Source organism: Mobula hypostoma, chromosome 12 (assembly GCF_963921235.1).
Source record: "Mobula hypostoma chromosome 12, sMobHyp1.1, whole genome shotgun sequence".
NCBI classification, from domain to species: domain Eukaryota; kingdom Metazoa; phylum Chordata; class Chondrichthyes; order Myliobatiformes; family Myliobatidae; genus Mobula; species Mobula hypostoma.
In genome coordinates this window covers 83,527,682-83,544,132 of record NC_086108.1, presented here as the reverse complement: position 1 = coordinate 83,544,132, position 16,451 = coordinate 83,527,682, and the positions used below count along the sequence as shown (strand labels likewise).

The 16,451-nt window shown below is 41.9% G+C and overlaps 1 protein-coding gene across 1 annotated transcript in view; it reads left to right on the top strand.

Moving 5' to 3' along the window:
- The first annotated feature begins 5,824 nt into the window (after nucleotides 1-5,824).
- Nucleotides 5,825-16,451, top strand: part of rad54l (RAD54 like) — a 39,788-nt gene continuing 29,161 nt past the window's right edge. Inside the window, exons 1-6 of the mRNA XM_063064540.1 lie at nucleotides 5,825-5,868; nucleotides 6,685-6,804; nucleotides 7,729-7,797; nucleotides 9,252-9,371; nucleotides 9,452-9,512; nucleotides 16,051-16,186. Of these exons, the coding sequence (XP_062920610.1) occupies nucleotides 6,802-6,804; nucleotides 7,729-7,797; nucleotides 9,252-9,371; nucleotides 9,452-9,512; nucleotides 16,051-16,186 (389 nt within the window). The 5' untranslated portion in view covers nucleotides 5,825-5,868; nucleotides 6,685-6,801. The remainder of the gene's footprint in view (nucleotides 5,869-6,684; nucleotides 6,805-7,728; nucleotides 7,798-9,251; nucleotides 9,372-9,451; nucleotides 9,513-16,050; nucleotides 16,187-16,451) is intronic.

The following is a 16,451-nucleotide window of genomic DNA, read 5'->3' as shown; positions in this document are numbered from 1 at the left end:
CCCCAGACAGTCACTAGAGGTGAGGCGACACTTCACCTGTCAGTCAGCTGGTGTGAGATACTGTGTCCGGTGCTCCTGATGTGGCCTTCTATATATTGGTGAGACCCGACGCAGACTGGGAGACCGTTTCGCTGAACACCTACGCTCTGTCCGCCAGAGAAAGCAGGATCTCCCAGTGGCCACACATTTTAATTCCACATCCCATTCCCATTCTGATATGTCTATCCACGGCCTCCTCTACTGTCAAGATGAAGCCACACTCAGGTTGGAGGAACAACACCTTATATTCCGTCTGGGTCGCCTCCAACCTGATGGCATGAACATTGATTTCTCTAACTTCCATTAATGCCCCTCCTCCCCTTCTTACCCCATCCCTTATTTATTATTTTTTTCTTTTTTCTCTCTCTCTGTCCCTTTCACAATAACTCCTTGCCTGCTCTCCATCTTCCTCTGGTGCTCCCCTCCCCCTTCCTTTCTCCCTAGGCCTCCCGTCCCATGATCCTCTTCCTTCTCCAGCCTTGTATCCCTTTTGCCAATCAACTTTCCAGCTGTTAGCACCATCCCTCCCCCTCCTGTCTTCTATCATTTCAGATTTCCCCCTCCCCTCCCACTTTCAAATCTCTTCTTTCAGTTAGTCCTGACGAAGGGTCTCGGCCCAAAACGCCGACTGTACTTCTTCCTATAGATGCTGCCTGGCCTGCTGCGTTCCACCAGCATTTTGTATGTGTTGCATGTTATATGAGCACATTGAGGGCGTAGATACATCCATGGATGATATTATTATTTGGGGATCGACTAAGCAAGAGCATGACGCCAGGCTCTGACAAGTCTTTGAGGCAACATGCAAGGCTAACCTGAAATTGAATAAAGACAAATGGCAGCTAGGAGTGACTGAACTTACGTTTATGGGTGATCTCATCAGCAATGAGGGTGTGCGTCCTGATCCATTGAAGATTTCTGCTATTGAGAACATGCCAAGACCGCAATGTAAAAAGGATGTTCACAGGTTTATGGGAATGGTTAACTATATGGGGAAATTTATACCCAGTCTCTCAGAACAGCTTGCTTCATTGAGGCAGCTAACAGAAAAGAGTAATGAATGGAGCTGGAACCATGAACAGGAGAAGGCATGGCAAAATCTCAAGAAAGTACTCACAAAAGAACCTCTGTGGAAATTTTATGATGCTGAGACCCATCAAAATCTCATGTGATGCATCTCAAGCAGGCTTAGGGGCAGTATTACTCCAAAAACATGATCGGGGATGGCTACCAGTTGCATATGCATCTCGTTCATTATCTGATCCAGAAACAAGGTATGCCCAAATTGAAAAGAATTGCTCAGCATTATTTAAAAACGCAAACACGAGGAAATCTGCAGATGCTGGAAATTCAAGCCACACACTTCAAAGTTGCTGGTGAATGCAGCATCTCTAGGAAGAGGTACAGTCAATGTTTCGGACCGAGACCCTTCGTCAGGACTAACTGAAAGAAGAGCTAGTAAGAGATTTGAAAGTGAGAGGGGGAAGGGGAGATCCAAAATGATAGGAGAAGACGGGGGTGGGGGGGGATGGAGCCAAGAGCTGGACAGTTGATTGGCAAAAGGGGTATCAGAGGATCATAGGACAGGAGGCCTAGGGAGAAAGAAAAGGGGGAGGGGGGGGAAAAACCCAGAGGATGGGCAAGGGGTATAGTGAGAGGGACAGAGGGAGAAAAAGAATGTGTGTATATAAATAAATAACGGATGGGGTACGAGGGGGAGATGGGGCATTAGCAGAAGTTTGAGAAGTCAATGTTCATGCCATCAGGTTGGAGGCTCAGCATTATGTTTGCTTGTGAGAGATTCCATCAGTTTGTGTCAGGGCAATCTATTGATGTTGAAACTGATCATAAGCCATTGATTGCATTGTTTAACAAACCTTTAAGCAACTGTCCTTTGTGAATTCAGCGAATGAGGATCAAATTGCAAAGATATGCGTTGAATGTGTCATACACACCTGGAAAATTCATGTACATGGCTGACACATTTTCCAGAGCTGTGGACCCAACAAAAGACAGTCACAAGAATGTTATTGATGTTCAGGTATTTATTGATATGGTCATAGAAACTATACCTGTTGCTCCCAAAAAGTTGGAACTGCTGCGTCTTGAGACAGAGAAGGACAAAATTCTCAATCAGGTAATACAAGTGGTGTTGGATGGATGGCCAGATAATAGGCATGTCTCTACCTCAGTAGTACAAGATTACTGGAATCACAGATCAGAACTTTCTGTCATGGATGGGATATTGTACAAAGGTAGTAGAGTTGTTATACCTAAAAGTCTCCGTAAAGAAATGCTTGATAAAATTCATGAAGGCCACCTAGGCATTGAAAAATGTAAGAGAAAGGCACGGGAAGTGATGTTTTGGCCCAGGATAACTCAAGAGATTGCAGAATTGGTGTCTTCTTGTCAAGTATACCTTAAATATCAACCTAGCAACCCTAAGGAGCCACTGCATCCACACTCGAATCTTCAGAGACCTTATCAGAAGGTAGGCGTTGATCTTTTTATAACTAACAATAAAGGTTATCTATTAATAACAGATTACTACTCATTGTATCCTGAAGTGTGTTGTCTGGGCAGAACAACTGCAGAAAATGTAATTATGTGCATGAAATCATTTTTTTCAAGACATGGTGTAACTGATGAAGTTTTCACAGACAATGGTCCACAATTCAGTAGTGAATGTATGAAACATTTTGCTCGTGAATGGGGCTTTGTTCATACAACATCTAGTCCATTTTTCCCTCAGTCTAATGGATTAGTTGAGAAATTGGTAGGAATTGTCAAGAAACTGATGCACAAAGCAAAAGATAGTGAAAGTGATTTTTATAAAGCCTTGTTAGCCTACTGCAGTACTCCACTTGAATGTGGATTTTCGCCTGCTCAGCTCTTGATGGGACGACGTTTGAGATCTAATCTGCCAATGGATGACAGCCTTCTGAGAACAGAGGAACGTGAACGAGTGAAAAGATGGAAAGTTGAATACAAAGCAAAGCGGAAAATATACTTTGATAGACGTTCTTGTCCATTACCTGAACTGCATCAGGGAAATGAAGTGAGGATACAAGACAAAATGAACACATGGACACAGAAAGCTACAGTACTTGAAGTAGTACAACCCAGATCATACATGATCCAAACAGAGGAGGGAGCAGTGGTAAGAAGAAATCGCAAAGACCTCAACAGCTAACTTCAGAGATTCAGTTAACTGATGCAGATGAAACAAACATGTAAATAATAACAAGGAAACACAAGATCTGTGTGTACCACTTAAGGCCAATTTATACTTCTGTGTCAAATCTACACCGTAAGTACGGCGTAGCCACGTACCCTACGCCGTAGCCTGACGTGCGCCTCCCTAAAAACGTAACTATGTGTCACGGTGACGCAGACCGCAACAACTGTGATTGGTCTGCTTGGTAGCATCGCATTTCCTCTTACACTGCAATAGCTTCCCATTGGGCGACTGAAGGGCAGGGAAGGAACTCTGGCTGCAATGGTTTCCATAAAGCTTTACAGAGCTCCGAAATTATGGAGGACCATGTGCTTGATGCTGGTTTGTAGCCTGTTGACTTCCACCTGAAGCTAAAACTCAAATGGTGATTGTCAGTCTCTGAGTATACTGTGCGTACACTGATGCAAAATAAATGGTTGGAGACGATGCACCAAATCGTCAAATCTACCTGCCGACATCCAAAAATATCTGAAATGCATTTCCTCATCCATGTCTCTCTGTGGCCAGACAAGCACAGAAAATTCACCATCCTTCAGTTTCAGTCACCATTGTTTGAAGTTTGAGTTTCTTCGTGTTGAGTTTCAACACGAAGAAACTCAACACAGTGGCATAGAAACCCCACCGCCAACTAGCATTTTGGCGGTGAATTGCAGAGCAATGCAGGCACACCAATGCACAAGTATAAATGCTCACAACACCATAGGCCAGTTGCGCAGGCTACTAGGCAGATGTATAAATCAGCCTTTAGAAGGTCTACTCATGTTCGTAAACCCTGAGAGAGACTGATAGAGACTTGTTGAATTATGTATTTGCTTTGATTAATGTTGTTAATTGTTTCTCTTTTTAAGGAAAGGAAGATGTGGTGATATCACGTGCAATGATGTGCCAGTACACGATTGGACAGAGCACTGAGCATACACGGGATTGCCAGAATGTTGCAGCACGTGGCTGGGTTAAGACGTGTTTGTTTATTACTGTAAATAAAAGTTCTCTAATTCTTCCAGAATATGATTATTTACTGTTAACCCATGGTACGTTTAAACAGAAGTAACATAACAACTTGACACTCTGACTAATCAAGAAGGTATCAACCTCTGCATTAAATATACTCAGTGCCTTGGCCTCCACAGCCGTCCATGGCAATGAATTCCAGATTCACCACCCTCTGGCTAATGAAATTCTTTCTCATCTCTGCTCTATTCTGAGGCTGTGCCCTCTGGTACTAGGCTCATCCCCTATGTATCCTCTCCACATCTACTCCATCTCAGCTTCTCAGTATTCCATAGGTTTCCTCCCTGATTCCTCTGAACTCCAGCGAGTACAGGCGCAGAGCCATCAAACGCTCCTCATACATTAACCCTTTCATACCCGGAATCATTCTCGCCAACCTCCTCTACAACGCCAAGCACATCTTTTCTTAAATAAGGGCGCAAAAATGCTCGCAATACTCCAAGTGTGGTGCCTTAAAAAAAACCTCAGCATCACATCCTTGCTCTTATATTCTAGTCCTTCCTAGCGTGTCGCACTAGACAGTCAGCCATTCTTGTCTGGCGCATAGTGTCAGGATTGGTCTCCTTTCGGATTAACCGGGCCACTATATGAACATTCCTGACTCGACCCTTGTTTTTTTTTTACGAGGACGAGTGGCTAGCTCGATGTTCAACCCGGCACAAATGGAAAGCGTGCTCCGGGGGGGGGGGTGGCCCGACTTGGATTAAAATTTGGGAGCCTTCGCTCCGAAGTCCGGCGCTGATGCCACTGTGCCGCCAGCCAGCCTTAAATTCTAGTACTCTTAAAATTCAGGATTAAGACCAACATATTTGTGGATTAAAGACATGGGATTTTGGTGCAGGTAAATGGAGATGAAGTAGGTCAGCTTTAATCATACCAAATGGTAAAGTATGCAGAAGGGACAGTTTCTGACGCTAGTGAAAATATTTAGCCAAGGTAGCAAGTTTTGGAGGAGGCATGTCATCTTGTGTGGAAGAGTCAGGGAAACAGTAGGGCAGTGTCTAGTCATTAAACTGCATCTCTGATTGTTCTGGCAATTCAGAAAGTCTTCTAATTCTGATAAATTAGTATTTTCAACACATATATTCTTAATATCTTGACAACCCACTTCTGCACTAATTACATCCTTTTCCTAAAGATGATAAAGTTCATTATCGCATCCTGCCTTGTTTCAGCTCTTCTGTCTTTATCTCTTTGTTGGGTATTTGGTTTACTTCAACAAGATTTAAAGAAGTTGGTTTTATCTTGAGTGAAATATCAGTGAGATTTTTTTCTCCAATCACTCCAGCGTAACTCTTCTCTAAAATAGTTTAGAATTTATGGCATACCTTCGATTCCAATGGATATACGAAGGCACTTGATTTTAAAGCTACGAATGGACAAATCACAGCTGCACGTCGATAACTAAAGTTATCAGTTGGCGTTGAACTCCCCCCGAGGGCTCCGCGCTAACAGGATTCTGGTTCGAAAAGCGGTCTGCTTTCGCGCACTGAACCTTAGCAGCACCCGTAGGCCGGGTATTACGCAGGCGCACTGCCGAGTTCCTGTGTCTGGGCGGCAAGTTTAAGCGAAGGAAGAAGGTGACAATGATACAGTATTTATATAAATAGAGAGGTAGAGACGGGAAGAGTGATCGTGAAACAACGAGAGTGGGTGGGAGGGCTGGAAGCGAAGTTGACAGTAATATCCAGATAGAACTAGGGAGAATGGTCGTGATATCCAAATACAGAGCAGGAGGGTAATAGTGAGAGGGAAAGAGGGACTGAGAGAGAGAGAGAAAGTGAAAAGAAAAAAAAGTGAGAAATAAATACAGCAGTCATTGAGAAGTTTGAAAATATTAAAGTGAGTGAACTAGCCATGGAACAATAAATAGAGAAGGAACAGAAATGACGACGGAAATCATTAGTAAATGTTAATGGCAGAAATAAACAGAGTTAAGGCAATAGAAAGAAAGAGGTATTGAGAGATATCCTGAGCCTCTGCAATATCACGGCACTGTGTAGCTTCAGGGAGAGTAATAAAGAGGGAGGTGAAGAAATAAGCTTGGAGATAGATGAAACAATAAAAGTAGAGAAGAACTATTTACTGTATTAAAGGGATGTTAGACAAGAAGAGTGAGAATGATATATCTCCTGTAGGTTTGTAGAGGGACATAAGTACACTTCTATAAGTTTATAAAAACATAGCAACTGTTTGATATGTAGTTAACCAAGTTTATCAGAGAGTCTGGACATTATAAGAAACAATACAGTCCAAAGGGAAAATCTGCACAAGTGGAAACTGATAATAATTGCAGGCTAAAACATGGTAAATTAAAGTTATTAAAATAGGATGCATTATAATGGAATAGAAAACGGAACCTAAAATGCTCCCATCATTCATCAATTATGGACTAGATTTGGAAGCGATGAAGACATCAGTTGTTCAGCCAACTGTTCAAGGACATGGATTTTTGATGCAGGAAGAAAACGATTAAAATTGATTGAATTCCATTGGGATCAAAATTACAGAAAATGGTGAGTAAAGTGAAAGAAAATTCAATTAGCAGAATATGTATTCAGGATATGTCTTCCATCTGACAGCTTAATTAGTCTATTCCCATGTCACCTAAGAAGTTTTAGCATCTTATTTGATCGCTTACTCACCTCTTGAGTCAAAATTGTGGCTCTGCATGTCACTACAAAACAGGACCACAATATGTTACATTTCTGTAGCATGATTAACAAAGTGAAACATCACAAGATACTTTTCAATAACATAATCAAGCAAAGATCGGTGCGATCATTTGGGTTTTCTCCCACAGTCCAAAGGTGTACCATTTGGTAGGTTAATTAGTCATTGTGAATTGTCCTGTGATTAAGCTACTGTTAAATTGGGAGTTGCTGGGCAGCACCGCCAGAAGGGCCTATTCCGTGCTGAATCAATAAATAAATCATTTTTGATTATGCCTCATTTTTCTGGCTGTTTTGTAAAACAAGAGGAACTACTGAAAATACTTGGACAGCATCTGTGGAAAGAGAAAGAAAGTTGATGTCTTTCCTCTCTTTGCAGATGCTGTTGAGGATTTTCAGTATTTTTTGTTACTTCTGATTTCTAGCATCTGTAGTTTTTAGTTTTCAAAGTTGGCAAAAGTTGTACGTTTTGAGGAAAGCAAGGATTGCAGCAGAGTGGTTTATTTGGCTGAAGAAATGGCTGCTGTTGATAGAGCATTTAAAATCATGAGATGAGAATTGGCAAATCATGTTGTTCATGAGATGTGATGAATTGGATGAGGTCACATAATCTGGAGGACTGACAAATTTGCAGCTATATAGGTTATACTTGGAAGTATATTGCTGCCTGTAAGGGATCTTGTGACGTCCTGAAGTTGAGAAATGAGCGTCTTAAATTTAATTGTGTTTCTATCTGCTTCTATAACTTTGTCACTTTTTTCCCTGTAGAGACGAAGTCTTGCACCGAGTCAGCTTGCTAAGCGGAAGCCAGGAGATTCCTCTGATGAAGAGGATGTGGTACTGTAATCCAGTGCAAATTTGAAATTTGTGCTCTGTTAACATCTTTTGTTCATATACCAATGTTATATCTATATTCTTCAGTCATCTTTTTCTAAGGAGGACTTTTTACTTGAATATTTCCAAAATATTGTGATGAAGCAGTTCAATGCAATATTTATTGTCCAGCCAACCTAAATAAAATTTGTAAGTCTGTGAATGTAAGAATGTAACTACTTGTCAATGAATATCATTGTAATGGCTTCTCAGTTGAAGTTAATGTTTTCAATTAATCTTGGCAAACTTTGACTTGAATAAAGTCAGATAAACGTTTTCATACTTCCACTCCTTACATGAAAACAAAATCTGACTTATCAAGACAACATCTTATAACCAATTGTGTTCAAGTTTCCAAGATTAGTTGACTTTAAGCTTAATAATTTCATGTTTATTAACTGAACTGGCTTTCATTGGCCAATATTTTGCATTTCATTACATTTTCTCATTAAATTTCTTTAGTTCTTAGTACTATCATAGGCAAGACCTCTGAAAATGAAACACTGGAATTTGTTCCTGAGCTTTGGAAGTAATCTTGAATGCTAAAATATATATAATAATTTCAGGATGTGTAAGATTAGCTGTAGTAGACCGTAGAGTGTTTAGGATGTGGACTAATTCTTGCCTCATTTTGCCACCTGATTTTCAGGTGACTCCGAACTAAAATTCACATAACGTTATTTCTGTATTATTTCATGCTATTGCACTATTTTGCACGTAGGAGGGATTGAGAATTGATTTTGGAGGTGGGGAGAAGCTTATCTATGCAAACACGAGGAAATCTGCAGACGCTGGAATTTCAAGCAACACACATAAAAGTTGCTGGTGAACGCAGCAGGCTAGGCAGCATCTCTAGGAAGAGGTACACCTTATATTCCGTCTGGGTAGCCTCCAACCTGATGGCATGAACATTGACTTCTCAAACTTCCGCTAATGCCCCACCTCCCCCTCGTACCCCATCCGTTATTTATTTATATACACACATTCTTTTTCTCTCTCTCTTTTTTCTCCCTCTGTCCCTCTCACTATACCCCTTGCCCATCCTCTGGGCTTTTTTCCCCTCCCCCTTTTCTTTCTGCCTAGGCCTCCTGTCCCATGATCCTCTCATATCCCTTTTACCAATCAACTATCCAGCTGTTGGCTCCATCCCTCCCCCTCCTGTCTTCTACCATCTTGGATCTCCCCCTCCCCCTCATACTTTCAAACCTCTTACTAGCTCTTCTTTCAGTTAGTCCTGACGAAGGGTCTCGGCCCAAAACGTCGACTGTACCTCTTCCTAGAGATGCTGCCTGGCCTGCTGCATTCACCAGCAACTTTGATGTGGGAAGCTTATCTAGTTTGCATAAAATCAAAACAAAAATAAAGAATTTACCATTTGAAAAATAATACTAAGATATGGAATTTTCCTTTTCTTACAGAACACAAAACGGCGAAAGCTGGGATCTGAGCGCAACAACATTGAAAATTTTATATCTCCATTCAGGAAACCCCTAGCACAGCTAACCAATCGGCCTGTGTGCCTGGACAGCAGTCAGCATGTGAGTAACTGATTTTTGAAAGTAATTGAGCATGGGGGAAGGTCACTGCATTGCTAGATAACATTTTCTGTTCCCCACAGGAAGCTTTCATTCGAAGTATCCTGGCCAAACCTTTCCGAGTGCCTATTCCAAATTACACAGGTATTGATAAAACTCTCCAGTGAATACTGCTGTTTGTGGAATATTATCAATGACTTCTGGTAGACCAGCTACAATGTATGATTGACGAGATTAGTGTTGAAATATAACTGCTGTAAAAAATTATTATTTTTTAATACCTTAACTGGGTTGTTTATAATTAAGACATAATGGATATGCTGAAGTGAATTCTGTAGAATTATTGTGAAGCTTTGAGAATTATTGCAGTAATTCAAGCAAACATTAAATATTTACTAAACTATTGCATTATAATTTTGCAATAATTGCTTTGTGTCTAATACTGCAATGTTGATCCTGTGACATTTTATTTATAAAGTAATTTGGAGTAAAATATAAAAGGATATAAATTGACCCTGTACTCAATTAGCTCTCCACCTTAATGGCAATAATGTCATTTTGATTTATACTTTAATCTGTTATAATTCTTTTATTGCATTAGTATATTAAGCAGAATAATACTTGTGTAATTTATATAAACTGTATAAATTAAGTTTTAGAATACAGTGGATTCTGATTAATTGGGACCAGTACGTTTTCGCCCAATTAAGTGGCTGTCCCAATTAGCTGAAGTTTCATGGAAATAGTTAGTTATAAAAGAGACAAACTACCATTTAATTTATGTATTTAAATGAAATACAGAACAAATTAAAACACTAACAATACCTCTACAGTACAAAACTGTATTAGTTCCTAATAGTTATTGACAGAGGAATTCATCTGCTGTGCTCTTGTGACTGACTGTGAATGAACAAAATCAGGGCAGACGCCTAGTGCAGATAGTGCATTGCCTTCATACAATACTATGCACAATTGCATCCTCCAAATCTTCATTTTCATTTTCATTGTAATGTTCAAACTGATTGTTGATACCTTTGTAATTCCTAACTTGTTGAAATAGATGCTGGCTGTTTCTGTAATCTCTAAGCCCAAATGCTGAAATCACAGTGAGCAAAACAATACTGAATTGTCTTACTGCTTATCTCTCTCCAACTATCAGTGAGAACAATCACTGCTTTTTGAACACAAACACACATGACTGACCCTTTTTAAAGACTGATTGTTCTAACCACGGTGCAATGTCTAATGCCACACAAGTTCCCATGACTGACGCTCATTAGAATCTGTTTGGCAACACTTTCCCGCCCCAGTTAAGCAGCATAGTGTCCCAATTAAATGAAGGGCATCCCGGCTCTTCTCTCGATTTAGTTTTGGTTCTTTAAGTGTTGTCCCAAATATGGCTGCCACAATTAACCAATGGCCCAATTAACCAGAATCCATTGTATTATAAGAAGTCTCTTATGATATTTATGTTGGATGGAAAGGAGTGAACAGTGAAGTTCAGATGGATGTATGCAACAAAGTATGAAAGAAGGGACAGGAGCTTTTGGAATGAAATTCTAGTAAGATATGTCAGTTGCAGGAATTGCAATTGGAAGATGTAAGTGCGATTGTCCAATAGACTGTGAGGAAAGATTTTATGATCAGTGAAATACTAGGCTGTTAAGCAGGAAACTGAACAGAGTCCGAGAGGTGGGAGTATAGGATTGGGCACATGAGGCAACTTAGTTGAGTGGTGGGATTAATTAGAAGGAAAAGGGGTTCGGTGTGGCTTGAACTCCTGCAAGTTTGATGACAGGCAAGAAGATGAAGTCAGGCAGTAATTATGTGATAGAGGTTAAGTCCAAGGAGTTGTATGTCTCAGAACCTAGGATCCGAGCTCTACAATATACTCAGTGGCCATTTTATTTGGTACACCTGTACACCTTGTTAATGCAAATATCTAATCAGCCAATCATGATAGCAATCCAATGTATAAAAACACATAGTCATAGTCAAGAGGTTCAGTTGTTGTTCAGGCCAAACATCAGAACGGGGAAGAAATATGATCTAGGAGACATTGGCTGTGGAATGATTGTTGGTGTCAGGAGGATAGTTTGAGTGTCTCAGAAAGTGCTAATCTACTGTGATTTTCATGCACAACAGAGAATGGTACAAAAAACCAAACAAAAAAACATCCAGTGAGCTATGGGTGAAAATGCCTTGTTAATGACAGAGGTCAGATGAGAATGGCCAGACTGGTTCAAGTTGACAGGAAGATGTCAGTAAACACAAGATCCTTAAGATGCTGGAAATCCAAAGCAACACAAAAAATGCTGGAGGAACTCAGGTCAGGCAGCATCTATGGATATGAACAAACAGTTAATGTTTTGGGCCAAGACTCTTTATCAGAACTGGAGAGGAAGAGGGAAGAAGTGAGAAAAAGAAGGATAAGGTGTTCTGTGTGGCTTGAACTCTCACAAGATCGAGAACATGTGAAGGGTCGTGGATATAGCTGGAAAGGGACAGAAACAAGGGGGACAGCATGAAGTCCAAATACGTGGACGTGAATTTGAATTGACTTTATTACTCACATCCTTCATATACATGAGTAAAAATCTTTACGTTACATCTCCATCAAAATGTGCAATGTGCAATTATAGTAATTTATAATATTATGTACACAAGGATAGCCAATATAACATAGAAATACAGTTGCATCGGTATGAATTAAGCAATCTGATGGCTTGGTGGAAGAAGTTGTCCCAGAGCCTATTGATCCTGGATTTTATACTGCGGTACTGTTTTCTGGATGGTAGCAGCTGGAACAGTTTGTGGTTGGGGTTGACTCGGGTCTCCAATGATCCTTTGGGCCCTTTTTACACGCCTGTCTTTGTAAATGTTTGGAATAGCGGGAAGTTCACATCTACAGATGTGCTAGGCTGTCCGCACCACCCTCTGCAGAGTCCTGCGATTGAGGGAAGTACAGTTCCCATTACCAGACAGTGATGCAGTCAGTCAGCATGCTCTCAATTGTGCCCCTGTAGAACGTTCTTAGAATTTGGAGGCCCATACCAAACTTCTTCAACCGTCTGAGGTGAAAGAGGCACTGTTGTGCCTTTTTCATTACACATCTGGTATGTACAGACCACGTGAGATCCTCGGTGATGTTTATGCCGAGGAACTTAAAGCTGTTCTCCCTCTTGACTCGGATCCATTGATGTCTATAGGGATTAGCCTGTCTCCATTCCTGCTGTAGTCCACAGCCAGCTCCTTTGTTTTTGCGGTGTTGCAGGAGAGGTTGTTTTCTTGACGCCACTGTGTCAGGGTGATGAATTCATCTCTGTAGGCTGCCTCATTATTATTTGAGATAAAATCAATCAGTGTAGTGTCATCAGCAAATTTAGTTAGCAGATTGGAGCTGTGGGTGGTGACACAGTCATGGGTATACAGACAGCAAAGGAGGGGGCTTAGTACACAGCCCTGAGCGGCTCCTGTGTTGAGGGTCAGAGGGGCAGAGGTGAGGGAGTCTACTCTTACCACCTGCCGGCAATCTGACAGGAAGTCCAGGATCCAGCTACACAAGGCAGGGTGAAGGTGGAGGTTTCTGAGCTTCTTGTCGAGCCTGGAGGGAATTATGGTGTTGAATACCGAACTGTAGTCCAAGAACAGCATTCTCACATAAGCATCCCTCTTCTCCAGATGTGTAAGGACCGTGTGTAGAGCTGTGGCTATTGTGTTGTCTGTCGATCAGTTGTGTTGGTAGGTGAATTGTGAGGGGTCCAGTGTCGGTGGTAGCAAGCTGCAGATGTAGTCCTTGAACAGCCTCTCAAAGCACTTGCTTATTATTGACATGACAGGATGCCAGTCGTTCAGACATGTTACCTTGGTCTTTTTAGGTACAGGGACCATAGTGGATGTTTTGAAGCAGGAGGGCACTCTACACTGGGAGAGGGAGAGATTAACAATGTCTGTAAACACACCTGCCAGTTGTGCTGCGCACATCCTGAGTACTCGCCCGAGATGCCGTCTGGTCCCGCAGTCTTGCAGCTGTCCATCTATTCAAAACACCTGCATACTTCGGCCTCAGAGATGACCAAGCTGCCGGTTGCCATATCTGGTCAGGGGCTCAGTGTTGGCGACATCGAATCGAGTGTAAAAAAGATTTAATTCATTTGGGAGAGAGGCATCGATGTTGGAAACTCCACTGTGTTTAGCTTTGAAGTTGGCAATGGTGGGCAGACCTTGCCATAAGCTGCGTGTGTTGTTGGTGGAAAGTTGAGTCTGAATCTTGTATCTGTATTGTTCCGCTACTTTGATTACTTTGGGGAGATTGTAGGTGCAACTCTTGAGTTCTTGCTGATTACTGGCAGTGTAAGCTCTGTCTCATGCAGTCCTGCAGCCTTGCGACTGTCCACCCGGTGGAAATATCTGCGTACTTCGGCCTTAGAGATGACCAAGCTGCTGGTTGGAGCAGGCAGAAACAAAGATTCTAGCCAGACAGTTAGGTTTGTGTGTTTTATCCCTGTTAAGGTGGCACAAAGGTGCAGTGAGTGCGGATATCTGGGAAATGGAGTCGATGTGGGTGAGGGCAGCATTAATGGTGGAGGAAGGGAAACCCTGTTCTTTGAAGAAGAAGGAACTCTCTTATGTCCTGGAAAGGAAAACTTCATCCTGGGAATAGATGCAGCAGACATGATGGAACTGAGGGAAGGGAACAGCATTTATACCAGAGACAGGGTGGGAAGAGCTATAGTCAGGATTGCCGCAGGAATCAAAGTTTCAAAGTACATTTATTATCAAAGTATGTATGCAGAATATAAACCTGAGATTTGTCTTCTCCACAGTCTGTCACAAAAGAAAGGAAAGAAAACCAAGGAAACACCCAATGTGTAAAAAAAAGAACAAATCGCAAAAAACGAGTGAAAAGCACAGAGTCATTGAAACAGTCTAGGAATGTTCAAAAACGCAAACATGAGGAAATCTGCAGATGCCGGAAATTCAAGCAACACACATCAAAGTTGCTGGTGAACGCAGCAGGCCAGGCAGCATCTCTAGGAAGTGGTACAGTCGACGTTTCGGGCCGAGACCCTTCGTCAGGACTCCTGACGAAAGGACTCGGCCCGAAACGTCGACTGTACCTCTTCCTAGGAATGTTCAGCTTAGTTTAGTTCAGTTCAATTTAGAATTGTGTTGTCATTGACTGCAGGCTGCAAAGCCAGTCTGCCCAATCAAATAGCAATAATAAAGGAGTAACCAGAGACATGAACATGAACTGCAGAGTCCAAAACAGAAACTGTGTCACTTGAATCTTGCCCAAGACTCCAGCAGCATGGAGCGAGAGAGAGAAAGCGACTGGTTAAACCCAGGCACCTTCCTCTGGGAGCAGGGAGCAGTGAGAAAGAACAGTCAAATGAAGGCACCTTCCTCCGGCAGCAGAAAATGATAGCAAGAGAGTGAGACCAGTCAAGCTCAGGCAGACAGCGCTGAATACCTGCTTGCCTTCCACTCACTTCCTCGTTGATTGCAATCTTGCTCGATGCTTAAATCAGTGAGATTGGTGAGAAATTGAGTTGATCATGGGCTTGCACCCCGTCTGTAAGCCACACACTCCCTAAGGTGCCAGTTCACTCAATTGGCTCAAACACACCGTGAAAATGTAAATCACACATTCGAATTGCATGTAAAAGCTTAGTAGCAGAATCATATTTGAAAGAAGTAGAAAAGTAGTAGTTTCATGAACTGTCTGAAGCACGTCGCCTTTAGTCGAGTTGTTCGCTGGCGTCATCTTCATTTTTGGTGGGTTTATAAAAGATATCAGTAGACAGTTTGTCTCCACAGATGGAGACAGAGATCGAGAAAGGAAAGTGAGGTGTCACAAATGGACCAAGTGAATTTGAGAGCAGGGGGAAAGTTGGTGGCAAAGTTAATGAAATTGACAAGCTCAGCGTGGGTGCATGAAGCAGCGTAAATGCAGCCCTCAATGTAGTACTGAAAGAGTTACGGAGCACTACTGTGGAAGGCTTGGAGCATGGACTGTTCCACATAGCCAACGAAAAGGCAGGCACAGCTGGGGCCCATGCTGTTATGAAGAAAGTGTGAGAAGCTGAAGGAGAAATTGTTGAGGGTGAGGACCAGTTCTGCCAGACGGAGAAGGGTGATGGTGGAGGGGAACTGATCGGGCCTATTGTTAATAAAGAAGCAGAAAACTTTAAGACCTTCATGATGGGGATAGAAGTGTATAGGGACTGAACATCCATGGTGAAAATTTAGGCAATCTGGGCCAAGGATTTGAAAGCTGTTGAGGAGATTGAGAGCATGTGAAGGGTCATGGATATAGCTGGAAAGGGACTGAACCAAAGTGGATAGGATGAAACATAGAAGCATAGAGGGAGAGGGTGAGGGAGGGCAAGCGGGCGGAGGGAGAGGGTGAGGGCGGTCGGGGGAGAGGGTGAGGGCGGGCAGGGGGAGAGGGTGAGGGAGGGTGAGCGTGGGGGGGGGAGAGGGGGAGAGAGAACATTTAACAGAGAATTAAATCATTGAATATTTCAATATTTCAATTCACACCAGTCCATCCTATCACATTTTTCTGCTGTGGGTGTCATTAGTCATTTGTCAGAAGAATGAAGACCTGATGTTCATATGATACATTTGCTCATATATGAGCTCTCTGTACAAGGCTTACTTGTATGCTGTATTTAAGGTTCTCTTGGATTAAAGGCCCTCGGGATTAAACGTACAGGAGCCAGGCGATCACTTCATGATCCATATGAAGAAGGTGCTTTAGTACTCTTTGAACCTCCGCCTCTTAGTGCGCATGACCAACTAAAGGCTGACAAGTAAGTAAAAGTATTCACTTATTATTATGAAGTGTAACAATATTATTTATGCTTTACTTTGCATTTAAATATTTGCCCCAAATTATATAAAATAAATTCTGATGTTATGTTCCTTATTTGGTCATATGGGTGTTTAAGTAACATCTGCATATTTATTCAAGTTATCTGATCTGATAGTACTGTCCGTTAATTCAATAGTTGCGTTTAATATCCGAGCTGAAATTCTTGTTCTTCGTAGATATGTATGAAAACAGAAGAGTATCCC